The 20,694-nt window shown below is 38.2% G+C and overlaps 1 protein-coding gene across 3 annotated transcripts in view; it reads left to right on the plus strand.

Annotated features, from left to right (window-relative positions):
* The window catches only part of ANKMY1 (ankyrin repeat and MYND domain containing 1), a 95,971-nt gene that overhangs the window by 894 nt on the left and 74,383 nt on the right, over window positions 1-20,694 (plus strand). For 2 of the 3 annotated variants that reach the window (XM_058187152.1, XM_058187151.1), the window contains exons 1-4: window positions 4,762-5,003; window positions 10,825-10,971; window positions 11,607-12,076; window positions 18,511-18,727. In XM_058187152.1, the coding sequence (XP_058043135.1) occupies window positions 4,911-5,003; window positions 10,825-10,971; window positions 11,607-12,076; window positions 18,511-18,727 (927 nt within the window). In that variant the 5' untranslated portion in view covers window positions 4,762-4,910. Of the gene's footprint in view, window positions 1-513; window positions 881-4,761; window positions 5,004-10,824; window positions 10,972-11,606; window positions 12,077-18,510; window positions 18,728-20,694 lie in introns of those variants that run through there. The other variant, XM_058187153.1, reaches the window with a different exon arrangement.

Consider the following 20,694-nt stretch of genomic DNA (forward strand, 5'->3'; position numbering starts at 1 on the left):
ATTATACATCAGCCTCAACCCATTTTAGAAATGCTGTGTTTTATTTAAAGTGTACAAAGCTTTTTTGCTCTTTTTTTGCTCTTTCACTACATGTGTTATTTTGACTTCAAAGTTAAATTCTTTTTGGTAACAGCAAGTTGATATTTAGAATAATTATGATAATATCTGCATCCAGTCCAACATTATTTGGTTATCTTAAAATGCTAGTGTCTTTTGCCATTTTCCTAATTGTGCAAAATATAGATGCAACGAAATTGCTTCTTTTTGCAAATTTGTATTTGATTATGTTTAGTAGCAGAACTGGTAAAGTTCCAATATCTTTAGCATATCTTCTCAAAAATAAACTTTGCTGATTAAAATTAAGCCTATTTCCTGATAGATGAGCTTAGGATACTAAGCTACATACAGTTACTTGCAAATCATTTCAAAACATCCTGTTATGTGTGGAAGAGCTGTGGAATTGGATGAATTTAGCTGATAAAGAATAGTAACTGTTCTTGATTATGATTTCAGAGGAAAGAAACATAAACCAGGAGATGGCGTCTCAGCAAATAATTTATTCCCAGGAGAAGAAGAAAGTGAAATTGAGACTGAGCAGATATCTGCTGTTGATTATGAGTATGGTGAAGAAGAAGAAAGTGAAATTGAGACTGAGCAGATATCTGCTGTTGATTATGAGTATGGTGAAGAAGAAGAAAGAGAAGATTATGTGGAAGAAAGTAATGAACAGCAAGATATATTAGTTGAAGATGATCTGAACAATAATAGGATTGAGTATAAATCTGGAATGCAAGAATGGCCAGATGGTTCTTTCTATAGAGGCGAATTTTCATTTGATTTAAAACTTGGATATGGAGAATTTGCCTGGGACAATGGTGAGGTAAACTGGTTTAATATTTAAAAAGTGCTTATTTTGGTACTGTATGCAAAGTACTATTACTATTACAATTTCACATAACAAAAACAGCTAAGGGGCAGTCAAGGTTAGTGTTTATGCCCAAACATGCATGCTTCGAGGTAAATATATCTGTCACAATATTCTCCAAAATACATAAAACAGAAAAGTTCTAACTTTCTAATAGATGACAACTTTCAGAATATTCTAAAAGCTTTTAGTTCACTATTTTTGCTCTTTCACTACATGTGTTATTTTGACTTCAAAGTTAAATTCTTTTTGGTAACAGCAAGTTGATATTTAGAATAATTATGATAATATCTGCATCCAGTCCAACATTATTTGGTTATCTTAAAATGCTAGTGTCTTTTGCCATTTTCCTAATTGTGCAAAATATAGATGCAACGAAATTGCTTCTTTTTGCAAATTTGTATTTGATTATGTTTAGTAGCAGAACTGGTAAAGTTCCAATATCTTTAGCATATCTTCTCAAAAATAAACTTTGCTGATTAAAATTAAGCCTATTTCCTGATAGATGAGCTTAGGATACTAAGCTACATACAGTTACTTGCAAATCATTTCAAAACATCCTGTTATGTGTGGAAGAGCTGTGGTATTGGATGAATTTAGCTGATAAAGAATAGTAACTGTTCTTGATTATGATTTCAGAGGAAAGAAACATAAACCAGGAGATGGCGTCTCAGCAAATAATTTATTCCCAGGAGAAGAAGAAAGTGAAATTGAGACTGAGCAGATATCTGCTGTTGATTATGAGTATGGTGAAGAAGAAGAAAGTGAAATTGAGACTGAGCAGATATCTGCTGTTGATTATGAGTATGGTGAAGAAGAAGAAAGTGAAATTGAGACTGAGCAGATATCTGCTGTTGATTATGAGTATGGTGAAGAAGAAGAAAGAGAAGATTATGTGGAAGAAAGTAATGAACAGCAAGATATATTAGTTGAAGATGATCTGAACAATAATAGGATTGAGTATAAATCTGGAATGCAAGAATGGCCAGATGGTTCTTTCTATAGAGGCGAATTTTCATTTGATTTAAAACTTGGATATGGAGAATTTGCCTGGGACAATGGTGAGGTAAACTGGTTTAATATTTAAAAAGTGCTTATTTTGGTACTGTATGCAAAGTACTATTACTATTACAATTTCACATAACAAAAACAGCTAAGGGGCAGTCAAGGTTAGTGTTTATGCCCAAACATGCATGCTTCGAGGTAAATATATCTGTCACAATATTCTCCAAAATACATAAAACAGAAAAAGTTCTAACTTTCTAATAGATGACAACTTTCAGAATATTCTAAAAGCTTTTAGAATATTATATGTACTAATTATAATAAATTCTTCTACAATATAATTATTTTGCATTTTATTTTTATTTTCTTGGAAATTGGATTTTGGTTATAATATTAGGCAGATTATGATTCTTCACATAATTTGGCTTCTCTTAAGCTTCATGAGTCATCATGATTAAAAAGCTATACTGTCTCTGAACAGCTGAAAGTACTGCCTTTATATGCATTGTCTTTAGGAGTATATCTTTTGAACTTCATAAGACTTCTGAAGAGACATTGTACATCAATGTCACTGTGAGATAGGCAGCTATATACAGTACGTGTGAGAAATACAATCAGAAGGGGTATGCTGTGGACCCCATCAGCCAAACAATTTTGGCTGGCGGGCCCAGAAGAGCCTTTTCTGCCATGCCTCTGGAATCTCTTGCCCTGTAAGGTCATAGCCTGGGGGTGTGCATGTTGGCGTTTGATAATGGAATAGAGAACACCCCACTCCTTTCTGCGTGCACTTTGTGCCTTCTCTTTTCATTCTGCTTAGTTTTATTTTAAAATGCTAGGTTGAATATTTCTTGAAAAAATTAGCAAGTTTTTCTAAACTTACTCCCTGCCATAATTATTTTAAAAATGCTAGGTTGAATATTTCTTGAAAAAATTAGCAAGTTTTTCTAAACTTACTCCCTGCCATAATTTGTTTTAAAATGTTATTATACATCAGCCTCAACCCATTTTAGAAATGCTGTGTTTTATTTAAAGTGTACAAAGCTTTTAGAATATTATATGTACTAATTATAATAAATTTTTCTACAATATAATTATTTTGCATTTTATTTTTATTTTCTTGGAAATTGGATTTTGGTTATAATATTAGGCAGATTATGATTCTTCACATAATTTGGCTTCTCTTAAGCTTCATGAGTCATCATGATTAAAAAGCTATACTGTCTCTGAACAGCTGAAAGTACTGCCTTTATATGCATTGTCTTTAGGAGTATATCTTTTGAACTTCATAAGACTTCTGAAGAGACATTGTACATCAATGTCACTATGTGAGATAGGCAGCTATATACAGTACGTGTGAGAAATACAATCAGAAGGGGTATGCTGTGGACCCCATCAGCCAAACAATTTTGGCTGGCGGGCCCAGAAGAGCCTTTTCTGCCATGCCTCTGGAATCTCTTGCCCTGTAAGGTCGTAGCCTGGGGGTGTGCATGTTGGCGTTTGATAATGGAATAGAGAACACCCCACTCCTTTCTGCGTGCACTTTGTGCCTTCTCTTTTCATTCTGCTTAGTTTTATTTTAAAATGTTATTATACATCAGCCTCAACCCATTTTAGAAATGCTGTGTTTTATTTAAAGTGTACAAAGCTTTTAGAATATTATATGTACTAATTATAATAAATTTTCTACAATATAATTATTTTGCATTTTATTTTATTTTATTTTCTTGGAAATTGAATTTTGGTTATAATATTAGGCAGATTATGATTCTTCACATAATTTGGCTTCTCTTAAGCTTCATGAGTCATCATGATTAAAAAGCTATACTGTCTCTGAACAGCTGAAAGTACTGCCTTTATATGCATTGTCTTTAGGAGTATATCTTTTGAACTTCATAAGACTTCTGAAGAGACATTGTACATCAATGTCACTATGTGAGATAGGCAGCTATATACAGTACGTGTGAGAAATACAATCAGAAGGGGTATGCTGTGGACCCCATCAGCCAAACAATTTTGGCTGGCGGGCCCAGAAGAGCCTTTTCTGCCATGCCTCTGGAATCTCTTGCCCTGTAAGGTCATAGCCTGGGGGTGTGCATGTTGGCGTTTGATAATGGAATAGAGAACACCCCACTCCTTTCTGCGTGCACTTTGTGCCTTCTCTTTTCATTCTGCTTAGTTTTATTTTATTTTCTTGAAAAAATTAGCAAGTTTTTCTAAACTTACTCCCTGCCATAATTTGTTTTAAAATGTTATTATACATCAGCCTCAACCCATTTTAGAAATGCTGTGTTTTATTTAAAGTGTACAAAGCTTTTAGTTCACTATTTTTTGCTCTTTCACTACATGTGTTATTTTGACTTCAAAGTTAAATTCTTTTTGGTATAAGCAAGTTGATATTTAGAATAATTATGATAATATCTGCATCCAGTCCAACATTATTTGGTTATCTTAAGATGCTAGTGTCTTTTGCCATTTTCCTAATTGTGCAAAATATAGATGCAACCAACTTGCTTCTTTTTGCAAATTTGTATTTGATTATGTTTAGTAGCAAAACTGGTAAAGTTCCAATATCTTTAGCATATCTCCTCAAAAATAAACTTTGCTGATTAAAATTAAGCCTGTTTCCTGATAGATGAGCTTAGGATACTAAGCTACATACATTTACTTGCAAATCATTTCAAAACATCCTGTTATGTGTGGAAGAGCTGTGGAATTGGATGAATTTAGCTGATAAAGAATAGTAACTGTTCTTGATTATGATTTCAGAGGAAAGAAACATAAACCAGGAGATGGCGTCTCAGCAAATAATTTATTCCCAGGAGAAGAAGAAAGTGAAATTGAGACTGAGCAGATATCTGCTGTTGATTATGAGTATGGTGAAGAAGAAGAAAGAGAAGATTACGTGGAAGAAAGTAATGAACAGCAAGATATATTAGTTGAAGATGATCTGAACAATAATAGGATTGAGTATAAATCTGGAATGCAAGAATGGCCAGATGGTTCTTTCTATAGAGGCGAATTTTCATTTGATTTAAAACTTGGATATGGAGAATTTGCCTGGGACAATGGTGAGGTAAACTGGTTTAATATTTAAAATGTGCTTATTTTGGTACTGTATGCAAAGTACTATTACTATTACAATTTCACATAATAAAAACAGCTAAGGGGCAGTCAAGGTTAGTGTTTATGCCCAAACATGCATGCTTCGAGGTAAATATATCTGTCACAATATTCTCCAAAATACATAAAACAGAAAAAGTTCTAACTTTCTAATAGATGACAACTTTCAGAATATTCTAAAAGCTTTTAGAATATTATATGTACTAATTATAATAAATTTTTCTACAATATAATTATTTTGCATTTTATTTTTATTTTCTTGGAAATTGAATTTTGGTTATAATATTAGGCAGATTATGATTCTTCACATAATTTGGCTTCTCTTAAGCTTCATGAGTCATCATGATTAAAAAGCTATACTGTCTCTGAACAGCTGAAAGTACTGCCTTTATATGCATTGTCTTTAGGAGTATATCTTTTGAACTTCATAAGACTTCTGAAGAGACATTGTACATCAATGTCACTATGTGAGATAGGCAGCTATATACAGTACGTGTGAGAAATACAATCAGAAGGGGTATGCTGTGGACCCCATCAGCCAAACAATTTTGGCTGGCGGGCCCAGAAGAGCCTTTTCTGCCATGCCTCTGGAATCTCTTGCCCTGTAAGGTCGTAGCCTGGGGGTGTGCATGTTGGCGTTTGATAATGGAATAGAGAACACCCCACTCCTTTCTGCATGCACTTTGTGCCTTCTCTTTTCATTCTGCTTAGTTTTATTTTAATTCAGTTTTTAAATTTAAATTCTTAAATTTAAGATCTTAAAATTTAAGATTAAATTTAAGATCTTTATTGTTTTAATATTCTGCATTTTATCTAATGTTTGTAAGTCACCTAGAGTCACCTCCGGTTAGATGGGCAGCATACAAGTACGGATTGTGGCTTGTGGGTTGCTGACACCTGCCCTAAACCGCTTCAGTTTTATGCCAATTAGAGAGATATATTTTTCAGTAGGCATTATATTCAGTAAACCTTCTAGGTTTAAGGCTTGGCTGAAACCTCATCTCCTGAGTCTCTAGGTTTTGTGGTTACTTTGTGGTTATTTTAGTAGCTATGTGTAGGTTCAAATCAAACAGAGGCTAAAATATATCTTAAAAGAGGTTGGGAGCAAAAGAAATGATTTGAAGAAAGCCATCAAACTATATTTTGTGTGTGCTCCTAATGGCTTGTCAAACAGTCCTTGAATAGTCCTTTACAGCCAAACAGGAGTCTGCCCTTCTTTATTCCACCAGAGTAAACCTTTGACAGGACTGTGTGTTACTATGCATGTCTATATGAAAAAGACCTTATATTGCAGAAATGCCTATAATTAAGTTTGTGCATCTATCCTATCCCCAAGCCAAACTGGCATATGATCCCTGAGTTGCTCTGTATGTTTTAAGGGTAAAACATTGCCCACTCCATAGAATTCATCAAATGCTAAGCTTAAGAATTTTTTACAATCTATTGCAAAACTTCTTGTGGAAGATTGAATAGTATGAAATTACAATAAGGAAACCACCTTTTTATCAGTTCAGACTATTGGACTACCTAGCCCAGTGATCCGCGGAAATGTTACATGCGCATGCATGCGCTCATCAGGGCCACGCTCCGGAAAAGCTGAGCTTCCAGGTTCTAGCGTGCATGCGTGCCCGATGATCAGCTGGTTGGCGTGCATGCGCAGGGCATTTTTCAGCGTTGCTGCGTTCGCAAAAGTATCGTGCTCTGGAAAACCTGAACTTCTGGATTCTAGCGCACATATATGCCTGACGATCAGCTGGCCATTGTGCATGCCCAGGCCTGTTTTCAGCACTGCCACATGTGCGAAGGGATCGCTCTCTGGAAAAGCTGTCTGGTGCACATGCACGCCCGACAATCAACTGGCCGGCGTGCATGTGCACACCAGTTTTCGGCAGTGCCGCATGCATGAAGGACAGCTGATCATTGCACGTGCATGCGCGCCAGAAACCTGGAAGACAAACAGGCAAGGCCATGCGTGCTGGATGACATGGCTTCGCGTGCCACTTTGGACACATGTGCCATAGGTTCGCCATCACAGACCTAGCCCATTATTCTGGCTCACAATTTTTAGAGACAGGTTTTTAAACTGCTATCAGAATTTTCTAGTTGGAAATGCCAGGGATTGAATGTGGAATCTTTTGCTTGAAATGTTCTGCAATCTTATTGTGATTTGATCCTTATTTTAATGTTTATGGTTTATTTTATTCAACAGCATATAATCTAACCTGATTTATGGAGTGCATTAGAAATGTACATTTGCTTTTCCCAGAAGTTTCTTCTTTTACTAAAAGAACCTGTAGCAATGGCTGATAGCCAGGTAGCACCAATCACTTTAGCATGAGAAAAAAAGAAGGAAGGAAGGAATACTTCAATTCAATTCATCTACAGTGCATTTATAAATATTCAGTGTTATTTAAATTCACAGTTCTGAATATTTGATAATAATATGAAGTTTAGGGAGACTGTATGTCTTGTTCTTAAATATCTCAATTTGCAATAAAATTTTGTTTAATAAGATTTTATTCACCATATTTCTGTTTATTTTGTATTTAACTACTGTGTAGATAATTATAAATAAAAAGGGACTGTTTGAAAATGTCTATTTTCTCTAGTGAACTTAATACTGGTAGTTAGGTAAAGCTACAATGGGCTGTTTTAGGAAAAATATTATTTTATTTTACTTATTTATATCCCTCCTTTATTATTTTTACAAATAACCCAAGGAGGTGAAAATTTGCAACATACATTCCTCTTCCTGTTTTCCCCACAACAAAAACCCTGGGAGGTGAGTTGGGCTGAGAGTGAATGATCAGCCCAAGGTCACCAAGCTGGCTTTCATGGCTAAGCAAGACTAGAACTCACAATCTTCCACTTTCTAGCCTGGTACCTTAACCACTAGGCCAAACTGACTTTTCAAGTAATTTCCTTGTCCCTTATTAGTTTGTGTTACATGCAGATTTCTGAATTATTAGCTTGCAATGGCTAATAGATTGGATTTCATACCCCCCTGAAAAAAATACTGTAAACTACTGGTCTCTTAGTAAATTTTTAAGGAATTATTTATAAGACTATTTTCTTGTGGGGGATCAGCTGGAAAAGACAATGCATAAATATCTGAATGCCATTATATATTTAAACTGAGAGAGATTGCTTGAATTTGATATAAAATTATTTGTTAATGATAGCCTCAAATGTATAGCTATAGTTCCTATTTGCTCATTTCAGATACAATTTGTATACAATTAGATACAAATATATTAATTTGTATACTGAATAATGATTTTTGAATCATTAGAATCTATCATTCTGAAAGTAGATATTCATTTATTGTGATAATTCATGCAGTAAATGCAATATTAATGAAATTTATCAAGAATAAAATTCGTGGATTGGTTAGGGTTTATAGTTTTGTTTGAGTTTTATCCTCCATGGAGTTCTCTTTTATTAAATGTTGTAATTCTCAGTATGTATATCTGCAGTTATTTTCTAGGGATGAAGCCAAGTGGAATAAATTTCCTAGGGTTGCAGATGATGCTTCGAATTCTTTGAAAATATCAGTTAAAATTTCTGTTTTTGTTCCCTTGTGAGCTGTGATATATACTGGCAGTCGGTTGTAAATTACTACTGTTCTTCAATTATATCTTATCAACTTTCTCTGAGAACTTTTAAGAAAACTTGCAGATTTCTCTCTTAATAAATACATCAATGCGTGGAATGTAGGTTGGGATTCAGTGCTAGGCACTGTATTGATTGCTTTCCTATGTGTCCTATAGATTCATCCCAGGAGAAGCTTTTTAGAAAGGCAGAATGCACAACACTCCTATGAGTGTTTGGAGCGTCTTTATTTATAAGAACAATTGGGCCTAGAATCTTTAGGTGGACTTTGTAACATGTTTTGAAATTATTATTCATCATACATATATATGGACACCTCTTAAACAAAAGATTCTTTTATTGATTGGTCTATTTCAGATACTAAACCTGAGTGACGGTTTAACCATTAGGGGTTTTTTTTCTATGTGTTTAAATTTCCTGCCTGGTTTCCTGATTTTCAGTAATTATAATTTACTGTAATATTTTAGTAGGGTAAACAAAAGTTTCCACAAACAAGGGTTTCTCTTTAACTCAGAGTTGGTTATCCAATTCTACATATATTAGTTCTCTGTGTGCTGAAGTTTCTCATGTTTGTTTAATGGTTTATGGTGTAAAAAGACTACCTGAAATTATACCAAAATTCAGAATAGCCAATGAAACTGATTGAAAGCAGATTCAAGGCTTACAAAAGAACATGTTTAAACCAATGCATAGTTTATTTATGAAATTTCTTGTATAGAAGTGGTGTTAATCATATTGATTTTTAAAATATTTGATTAAATCAGATTACTCTCCCTGTCTTCAAACCAGAGGTGGGCTGTTGCCGGTTTGGACTGTCCCGGCGCTATCACGTCCTATATCACTGTGTTTTTGAAGCCATGCGCGCTCACATTTTTGGTGCTGAGTGAACTGATTGTTACAATAAGCAGCGGCCCACCACTGCTTCAAACCATGTGGATAAACATATAGCTTTCCTTCAAACTTGCAGCAGAATGGATGGACATTATAGAAAGAAATAAGCAGGCCTAATGTGCATGCCCCGTTTAATACCCATCTTTTACATGTTCGCCTTATGCATGTTCAGTTGAACCTCTCAACAGAATTTAGATCACATAATTTATCACATTTATATCCTTGGTTTTCTTTGAAAATTCAATGCTCTTCCACTTCTTATACATACTAAATACCTTTTGCAGTGTTTGCATTTAGCGTAGGGTTTTCATTGGACTATTATATATATTTTTCTCCTACTGTTTAGAAAACATAACTATGTACATTGTTTGTATTAGTTTATGTTTATTTACAGATGTCTCTAATGCTTGTTCTTCTTATCTGGTTTCTCTTTCAGTTTTCTTAAAACAATTGTTCAACATGTATAGACAATATTAGGAATAAAATAGAAAAATGTGTATGGCTCAAAGTAGATTTGTGCGCAAGTTTCAATTTCTGCTCGAGCTTCTTTTGTACATAAGCTGCTAATGTGACATAATTTAATATAAATCGAAGTGCTACCTAGTGGGTAAAGTACAAGGATTTTAACATGCACCATCGGAATTGAGAATAAACCAGGCATTATAGTACTGGCACAAGAATTCCTTATTCACCTCAATCTCTTTTGTATGCTTAATAAATGTGTCCACACTTTAAAAAAGTGATAAAACTTTGACTCTAATCCAAACATTTAGAAAGAGTAGATGTTAAAAGCCACCCTGAAATTTTAAAAATTAGAGTAGAAGTTAAGAATTACACATTTAGGTATGTGGGAATAAAAGGTGAAAAATGGAAGGTGGTGTTAAATTAACCTATTTATTCTCAGAATAGCTTAATTTTCACCTTTAAGAATTGCTGCTGGAAAATTGGAATCCTCTGGAAAGAGATATAAAGAACTACAAAGTCAAAATCATCTGTGGTTCAAATTAGAATTTTTCATCCTAAAACTTTCTTCCAAAGTGCTTTGTAATTTTGATATATGGGATCATTTAGTCATGAAAATATATTTCTGTGTTTTGAAATGCTGTGATTGCAGAAAAATACATTCAGATGCTACACAATATGAGTTAGATGAATTATATCCATGGATGCTGCAGTATTGCTTATCTTAATATTTAGATATTTTCTAGATGTAATGGAATATATTCATTTAAAGTAGAATACATTTAATTTTTATTTCTTCTTTATTACAGAGATACATAGGGCAATTTTATAAAGATCACCGTCATGGCAAAGGAATTTACTTTTGGCCTAATGGCTCCAGATTTAAAGGTTCATTTTATCTTAATCGTAAAGAAGGCTATGGGACCATGGAATTTATTGATGGAAAACAATTTCAAGTAACCATAAACTTTTAATAATATTAAATTAAGAATTCTAATAGTAACACTATACTATATCATGTTTGTGAAATGAGTAAGTTCAACAAATATTTGAGAAACCTGTTTCTTTTCAAAGCTGTGAATCAAAGGTGGGTTTCAGCAGGTTCTGACCAGTTCTGGAGAACCGGTAGTGGAAATTTTGAGCAGTTCGGAGAACTGGTAGTAAAAATTCTGACTGGCCCTGCCCCCATCTATTCTCTGCCTCCTAAATCCAAGCTGATCAGGAGGAAATGGGGATTTTGCAGTAAACTTCTCCCGGAATGGGAGGGAATGGAGATTTTGCAGTATCCTTCCCCTGCCATGACCACCGAGCCACGCCCACCAAGCCATGCCACCCTACCAAGCCACACCCACAGAACCGGTAGTAAAAAAATTGGAAACCCACCACTGCTGTGAATGTTTTAGGAGTAGCGCAAAGTTTGTTCATTTATTTACAGGGTTTATAGACTGCTGATTTCTATCATAATCCTTTTAATTTTTAGTATATTTTGAATAAATGAGCAAGCAAATTAAAAATGTATTCTTTTCTGTATTTTGTCTATATTATTCTGACATATCTTCTTTTGTTTTTGAACATTTTTTCCCCTCTAAAGGGGCTTTACAAGGCTGATGAGCGTTTTGGACCAGGAATTGAAACTTATCCAGATAATAGGCAAGATGTTGGCCTGTGGCATCGAAACCATCTTATTAAACTATGTACAGAAGTTCCTGAGCATTTTACTCTGTTTGATTTCCCAGAACTCAGTATCTATTTTGATGCTGGGTCTAAAGAACAGTATATTTCAGAGGAAAGTATTTCTATATGGGACTTGAATGAAGAAAAGGATCCATTTTTCTACAGATTCAAATGCCTTATCCTAAATGATGACAACTATACATTGCCTGCTAATATGTATATATATTCAATTGATGCAGATAATCTTCCTCTTACTCAATCCTTCTTGAAAGAATTTGATTTTCAATATTTCAAGAAGAGAAAACATCACTCTTCTGAAAAACCATGGTGTATAACCAACATAACCCCTATTCTGGTTAAGATGCAGAAAAACATATATAAGTATAGGTAAGAACTGACAATTGCTAACATGAAAATGTAGTTGAAATTTTACCAGATGCTTCATTCTATCCTTTCAGCTGTTGATGAAATATATCTTCTTCCTTACTTATGCTCTTAATTCTTTTCAAAAAGCCTGCACAAATGATTATTCTGCTCATTCCTTTTCTTTGTGTCTACTGGAGGTACTATTTATCAGGTACTCAAAAATATTATTTAAAATATTTTAAATTATTTGATTTGAAATCTTGATTGATTCTACCAGTTTTCTAACCCCATCCAAATTACAGTTATCACAATTACTTTTATTTATCATTAACTTAATATTTAATTATTTCTAATTAGTTTAAAGGTTAGGAAGATTGGTCAGACAGTTAGAGAGAGAGAGAGAGAGAAACTTAAGAAATAAGAAGAGTCTGGTAGAAAGACAGAGATCCAATCTAGTCCAGCATTATGTGACACCCAGTAGCAACAAGAGGATTTGAGAAATTAAAAACAAGGCAAGGAGGGCTACAGCCACTTTCACTTGATGCTTTCTGTGCTGAACTATGAAAATTAATAACTAAAGATAACTAATATTTTATACGAATCTGTTGATACTCTTAAAATCATTTAAGTTTGAAGTTGAAATAGGTGGCCCTCACTTGATCTTATGGCAGTGAAGTTTCATAGATATCCTGTTTTTAAAAAGTACTTTTTTATTGACCCTCAATTTATTTGCATTTAGTTTGACTAATTGTTTAGTTCTAGTACTGTAAAATGTGATCATTTGGAGAAAATTAACAGAAATCCTGTGTAAATATTTGTGTGTGTGTGCGTGTGCACATAGGCACATAGGATTTATTCTTATGTGCTCCTGAAGCCATTTTCTTAACTTTTCCCCCCCAAAAAAGTAGAAGAGTGAAAAACTTTCTTTACTTAGATGATTAATGGTTGTTTATCCATATACCCTTTTAGATTGAAAATGATCATTTACATGATTGATCGTTCTTCATATTAAATAAATGAGCTCAAGAGAGAGCAAGATTAAAACCTTTCCCCCTCTTAGCTAATTTCCTGTGAAGAGGGAATTTTTTTTTTAATGCTGATAGAATATTGAATGAAGGGGGATATTTGGTCCTGTGATTTCTCATACATATCTTCAGTCTGTAGTAAAACCTAGAATTACCATTTCACTAAGCATTAAACCAGGGGTGTCCAAAGTTTTTTGAGTGAGGGCCAAATACAGAAAAATAAGCAAAGGCCCGGGCCACGGGGGGGGAGGGGGGGGGCTAAATTTTTTGTACCAGTTCTGTGGGCATGGCTTATTTTGGGGTGTAGCTTGGTGGTCATGTGACTGATGGGCGTGGCTAACTCCTCATGTGACTGAGTGGATGTGGCTATGGCATAGAAACTACTCAGAGGGCTAAAAAAAGTAATTTTTGACCAGTCCTCACACTTATGACCATCCTCACATTTATGCCCATTGCAGCATTTTTAACAACCATATCACTCATTTCACAACTGCTTCTCTTCACCACGGTTACAAGATAGGGTGCAAAATGTAAAGATAGTTGTAGGTGTGAGGACCAGTCAAAAGTGTGAGGACAGGTCAAAATAACTTTTCAGCCCTCTGAGTAGTCCCTATGCACAAAATGCTGCAACAGGCATAAATGATGACCGGTCATAAGTGTGAGGACTGGTCAAAAGTGCGATATAGTTTTGTCTGGAGACATTCTGCACACTTCCCCCACCAACGCTGTTCGCCCTTCGCCGCCTCACCTGTTTCTTGATGCCGGTCTTCTTCTTTTCCGCCAGGGAGTCCCAGCTGCTTTCTATCAGTCTGCAGGGTGCAAAACTGTCACGCTGGGAGATCCTGCAGCATGCAAAGAAGCCCCAAGGGTCCCTCGGTTTGGGCACAGGTTTGGGAGCAGAGCCCCAAAGGGCTTTGAAGCTGCTCGAGGGCAGCTGGGGCCCATGTACAGAGTGCACACAATAGCCTCAAGCCACAAGAGTTTTGCAGCCAGCCAGTCCTTCTCAGAGGCAGACAAAATGAAACAGAAACAAGCCAAGCGGGTGAGAGACACCTTCAAAGGCAAACAAACAAAAAACTTCCCTTTTGGGAAGAGGCAGCTGTGCTAGGAAGGCCGGCTGCTTCCTGTTTGTTAGGAAGCTTGTGATCCACTTACAAGTCTGTTCCGGTACCTGTAGCTGGTTTAGCTTAGTTAGAAGAATGTCTGGAATGATGGTATTGAATGCTGAACTAAAGTCTACAAAAGGACCCTTGCATAGGTCTTTGGAGACTCAAGATGTTGTAGGATGTAGTGCAGAGCCATATTAACAGCATCATCTGTTGATCTATTTGCTCGGTATGCAAATTGCAAGGGGTCTAAAGCGGATTCGTGATGGTTTTCAGGTAGGAAAGCACTAGCCTTTCAAAGGTTTTCATGACTACAGATGTTAGAGCAACTGGTCTGTAGTCATTCAGTTCCTTGATGGTGGGCTTCTTGGCACTGGGATGATGGTAGAGCGTTTGAAGCAAGAAGGAACATAGCACATCTCTAGTGATTTATTGAAAATATGGGTGAAGATGGGGCCAATTGGTCAGCACAGACTTTTAAGCAAGAAGGAGTTATCTTGTCTGGGCCTGGAGCTTTTCCTGGCTTTTGTCTGTGAAATAGGTCCTGCACTTCCTTTTCTGTGATCACTAGGGTTGTGAACCCAATGAAATGGGGTCAGTTGTAGGAGGCTTGGCTGTTGTTGGTGTGTCTGAGATGGGGTTGTGGAGATAGGTGGCTGTAGTTTCCTTTCAAACCTGCAGTAAAACTCATTCAGGTCATCTGCCAGTTGTTGATTACCTTCAGCCTGGGAAGGAGGTTTGCCATAGCGGTGATATTTTAAGAGTTTTCCACATGTTTGCTGGTTCATTTGCTGAAAATTGATTCTTTAGCTTTTCAGAGTAGCTTCTTTTGCTGCTCTTATCTCCCTTGTTAGTGCATTTCTGGCCTGATTGTACAGCATTTTATCACCTTTTCTGTAGGCTTCCTCTTTGGAATGTCGTAGCTGCTTAAGTTTAGGTGTAAACCAAGGTTTGTTATTACTGTGTATTCGCAAGTTCCTTGTAGGTACACATAGGTCTTCACAGAAGCTGACATATGATGTTACAGTATCTGTGAGTTCATCCAGGTCTGCAGAGGTATCTTTAAAATATTTTAAATTATTTGATTTGAAATCTTGATTGATTCTACCAGTTTTCTAACCCCATCCAAATTACAGTTATCACAATTACTTTTATTTATCATTAACTTAATATTTAATTATTTCTAATTAGTTTAAAGGTTAGAAAGATTGGTCAGACAGTTAGAGAGAGAGAGAGAGAGAAACTTAAGAAATAAGAAGAGTCTGGTAGAAAGACAGAGATCCAATCTAGTCCAGCATTATGTGACACCCAGTAGCAACAAGAGGATTTGAGAAATTAAAAACAAGGCAAGGAGGGCTACAGCCACTTTCACTTGATGCTTTCTGTGCTTCAGGAACTATGAAAATTAATAACTAAAGATAACTAATATTTTATACGAATCTGTTGATCCTCTTAAAATCATTTAAGTTTGAAGTTGAAATAGGTGGCCCTCACTTGATCTTATGGCAGTGAAGTTTCATAGATATCCTGTTTTTAAAAAGTACTTTTTTATTGACCCTCAATTTATTTGCATTTAGTTTGACTAATTGTTTAGTTCTAGTACTGTAAAATGTGATCATTTGGAGAAAATTAACAGAAATCCTGTGTAAATATTTGTGTGTGTGTGCGTGTGCACATAGGCACATAGGTTTTATTCTTATGTGCTCCTGAAGCCATTTTCTTAACTTTTCCCCCCCAAAAAAGTAGAAGAGTGAAAAACTTTCTTTACTTAGATGATTAATGGTTGTTTATCCATATACCCTTTTAGATTGAAAATGATCATTTACATGATTGATCGTTCTTCATATTAAATAAATGAGCTCAAGAGAGAGCAAGATTAAAACCTTTCCCCCTCTTAGCTAATTTCCTGTGAAGAGGGAATTTTTTTTTTAATGCTGATAGAATATTGAATGAAGGGGGATATTTGGTCCTGTGATTTCTCATACATATCTTCAGTCTGTAGTAAAACCTAGAATTACCATTTCACTAAGCATTAAACCAGGGGTGTCCAAAGTTTTTTGAGTGAGGGCCAAATACAGAAAAATAAGCAAAGGCCCGGGCCACGGGGAGGGGCTAAATTTTTGTACCAGTTCTGTGGGCATGGCTTATTTTGGGGTGTGGCTTGGTGGTCGTGTGACTGGTGGGCGTGGCTAACTCCTCATGTGACTGAGTGGATGTGGCTATGGGCATAGAAACTACTCAGAGGGCTAAAAAGTAATTTTTGACCAGTCCTCACACTTATGACCATCCTCACATTTATGCCCATTGCAGCATTTTTAACAACCATATCACTCATTTCACAACTGCTTCTCTTCACCACGGTTACAAGATAGGGTGCAAAATGTAAAGATAGTTGTAGGTGTGAGGACCAGTCAAAAGTGTGAGGACAGGTCAAAAATAACTTTTTCAGCCCTCTGAGTAGTCCCTATGCACAAAATGCTGCAACAGGCATAAATGATGACCGGTCATAAGTGTGAGGACTGGTCAAAAGTGCGATATAGTTTTTGTCTGGAGACATTCTGCACACTTCCCCCCACCAACGCTGTTCGGCCCTTCGCCGCCCTCACCTGTTTCTTGATGCCGGTCTTCTTCTTTTCCGCCAGGGGAGTCCCAGCTGCTTTCTATCAGTCTGCAGGGTGCAAAACTATCACGCTGGGAGATCCTGCAGCATGCAAAGAAGCCCCCAAGGGCCCCTGGGTTGGGGCACAGGTTTGGGAGCAGAGCCCCCAAAGGGCTTTGAAGCTGCTCCGAGGGGCAGCTGGGGCCCATGTACAGAGTGCACACAATAGCCTCAAGCCACAAGAGTTTTGCAGCCAGCCAGTCCTTCTCAGAGGCAGACAAAATGAAACAGAAACAAGCCAAGCGGGTGAGAGACACCTTCAAAGGCAAACAAACAAAAACTTCCTTTGGGAAGAGGCAGCGCTGTGCTAGGAAGGCCGGCTGTTCTCCCCTCCGAGGGCCTTGTGGGTCAGCCAGGAGGCTTTGGCCCCTTGGAGGAACGACCTGGCAATGCCCCATGGGGCACAGGGCCACCAGCCGCCAAGCTGCCTTGGGCCCAAAAGACTCTTTTGCGAGGAAGGGCTTCATCCCCTTGGGCATCCCGGCATCCCAGGATGTTGCCATCTTCCCCAGCTGTGGCAACACTGCGGGGGTGGGTGGTGGGTCTCTTGGCTCTCCCAGAGCCTCCTTGGTCACTCAGCTTCCCGGACAAGGCCCCAACTCAGTTGCGCCTCACCAGGCGCCGAGGGATTCCCACCAACTGAGCTGCATCGCTGGGAGGCGGTGGCTGGAGAGGGACAACCCGCCGCCGCCCCCACCCAGAGGTTCTCCGGGAGCAGAAGCGTCCCATTCCGCCGGGCGCCCCTACAGCCCAGTGGCGGAATGGCTGCCCGCAGCCCGGGTGGGCGGGGTCGCCTCAGCGGAGCCTCCCGCATCTGCAACCGGGCGAGCGGCGGCGTTGCCATCTTCCCCAGCTGTGGCAACACTGCGGGGGTGGGTGGGTCTCTTCGGCTCTCCCAGAGCCTCCTTGGTCACTCAGCTTCCCGGACAAACCCCCAACTCAGCTGCGCCCCCCCTTACCAGGCATTCCCACCAACTGAGCTGCATCGCCGGGGGAGGGGGGGGAGGCGGTGGCTGGAGAGGGACAACCCGCCTTCGCCGCCCCCCACCCAGAGGTTCTCCGGGGAGCAGAAGCGTCCCATTCCCGCCGGGACCCTTGGCAGCCCCGGCAGCGGGGCCCACTCAGCAGCTCAACCCTCCCATCCTCCTCCGCTCCGCTCCCCCGCCCGTCCAGCCCTGCTCTGCCGACCCGCCCGGAGAGCCTACCTGCGCGGCGCCGCGAGCCGAGGGCGCCCGGAGCAGCGCCGGAAGCTCTGCCGCCCGCCCGCCTCCTCCTCTGTCTGGTGGGCTGGGCTGGAGCCGTGGGCATCCCGGGCGCCCCCTACAGCCCAGTGGCGGAATGGCAGGCCCGCAGCCCCGGGTGGGCGGGGGTAGCCTCAGCGGAGCCTCCCCGCATCTGCAACCGGGCTTCCTTGGGGGCCAGGACGGGGGCCGCACCCCACTGTCCACCGAGAATTTGCTGCGGGCCAATAAAAACTGACCCGCGGGCCGCAGTTGGCCCGCGGGCCGTAGTTTGGACACCCCTGCATTAAACCAAAGATAGATAAGGAGAAGTAAGGAGGGAAAAAAACCCCACTGTCTCTTACCTGTTCATCTAACTAGCATGTCACAACAAAACTGTACTTCTATTGTATTTCTAGCTTTTTCTGGCTTTGTTTACTTTCAGGCATTGCCAGAGTGACATAGACTGGGATATTAATGCCATTATCAAAGGCAACCGGCATGGTTTTGGAGCTAAAGGTCCCAAAGAGCTTATTGCTGAAGAACTGATTGAGAAATCAGCAGAAGGAGACTATAAAAGAGTTTATGAAATTCTGAGGGACAATCTGGCCCATCCTGATATAGCAGATATGAGTGGATATACTGCTCTTTCTGCTGCTGCTGTAAGTTCTTACTATATGTTATGCTTTCTGTCATGGTGAACTTTGAAGGGTGGGTAGAAGTGCAACTAAATTAAGGTTTTTTTTTGTATTGTGACAATATTGTACAATTTAAATATATTTGTTTATTTGTTTATTAATTTATAGTATTTGTACATTGGTTATTAATCCTAAAATGATTTGCAGTGGCTATAGATACGGGATTAAAGCAGGTTATAAACAAAACCTATTATCAAGTGTTAAGGATAAGGACTAAAAAACACAAAAGTCTTGATGCTTCAAATAGATCAGCACTGGGGCCTTGCATTAGTCCATAGGGCAGGTGTCATTGAAGAGATAGGTCATCTTTGTAACCAGCAGCTGAAAATGTGAGAGCAGGGTGTCCTGATGATTTTAAAATATCTAGAAGACTGAATTATGAAGTTGCTGTGTTGGTAATGTACATATAGTCAGGCTAGAACCTAGTCTAAATTGAATCAAAGTAATCAATAACGTTCAAGAACATTTGCAGTTAGATCATCTCCAGCTTAATTACTTTCAGTTAGGCGTATTTGAAAAAAGTCAGAGGTTATTACACTTCTGGGTTGCTTGTGTGATTTGAAATAATTTATGCTATTTGTCAACAGCAATTGAAAATATGAAAGAATAGACAGTCAATTTTTTCTCAATTTGATACCTTACAGAACTGGTTAGATTATTATATCTGGGTCATTCCATGTCAAGTGGTCTGAGTTCAGGAAAGTGCCCAGGTTGACCATCACAGAAATTTGGTGTGAACACGCACACACGTCCCCAATGAACATTGGTAAAGTGTTATGTTTGCTGATGTAATACTTCTGGAGATATAGTCATTTGTAAGACCCCATACCGCAGCTTTCGACAGTGTGACTCTGAGATTTCAGCAACTTTGAGACATAATATCTCTGGCAATATTTTGTTGAGAGAAACAAAACTTGGCCATCTTTTACAACTTGTGTTCTATTAAACAAAATAATAAAAACATTCTCATGAGCGATCTCCATCCAGATAACTGGGAGCAAAATTGGCCGAAAATGACTGCAGTGTTAAAAAAAGGTAAAGTTTGGATTCTTATATCTCTGGAAGGAAAGGTATGAGAAACGTGAAACTTTGTGTGTAATAACTTAGCAACACAAGATTGTTGAATATAAAATTTAATTCTCCTACTCATTTCCAATAGTTCACAAATTGAGTGTAAAGTTGATGGCTTTCGTAAAAATGCCAAAAATAGGGTATTTTCAGTTTGCTTTTATAAAAATAGACCTTCTGGAAACTCTGTTAAATCATTCTCATTAGAAAGAGCATGTTTCAACCCTCCTAAAAAAGTAGAGGTCGTGTTTCATCACTGACGTATTAAGCCCTAAAAATAGGGGCAAAATGGAGGATGTTGTATGGCAACATCACATCCATTATATTATTGTTTTGTCTTGTTTGTTTTATATAGCATCATTACTACTATTATATTGCCTTGGTCCATGGTGACATTTCACTACCAGTTCAGGCACTTGACCCAGCAACCCCATCTCCATAGGGGGCACACCTGATAGCCATGCAATACCAGCCACGGGTGGATTTCTTGGTTCAGGATCCCAAGCCTTTAGTTTGGTTTCTTCCTCAAGGTTCCAAAGCCTTGTGTGGGTATCTGTCTGGTTCCCAAGCTGCCAGTTGGGCAGTTTATCCTAGGTTCCCAAGCCTAAAATGGGTATCTTCTATGGTTTCTAAGTCGAAGTCCATACTGTTCGTATGAACTGCCAAATTCCAACAATCACTTATTTATTATTGAATTTATGCGCCACATTCTTTAGCATCGCTTCTGGGAATTGATATTGTCGACCTGACGATGTAACTGAAGGTGCTAGAAGCACACAAATAAGATATGGTTCTGGAACCCCACAAACCTCTTGTCTTTCGTGCCAATAAAATGAATGAGCAGGGCTTCGCGGATGCATAAA

This window comes from Ahaetulla prasina, chromosome 6 (assembly GCF_028640845.1).
Source record: "Ahaetulla prasina isolate Xishuangbanna chromosome 6, ASM2864084v1, whole genome shotgun sequence".
Taxonomy (NCBI): Eukaryota; Metazoa; Chordata; class Lepidosauria; order Squamata; family Colubridae; genus Ahaetulla; species Ahaetulla prasina.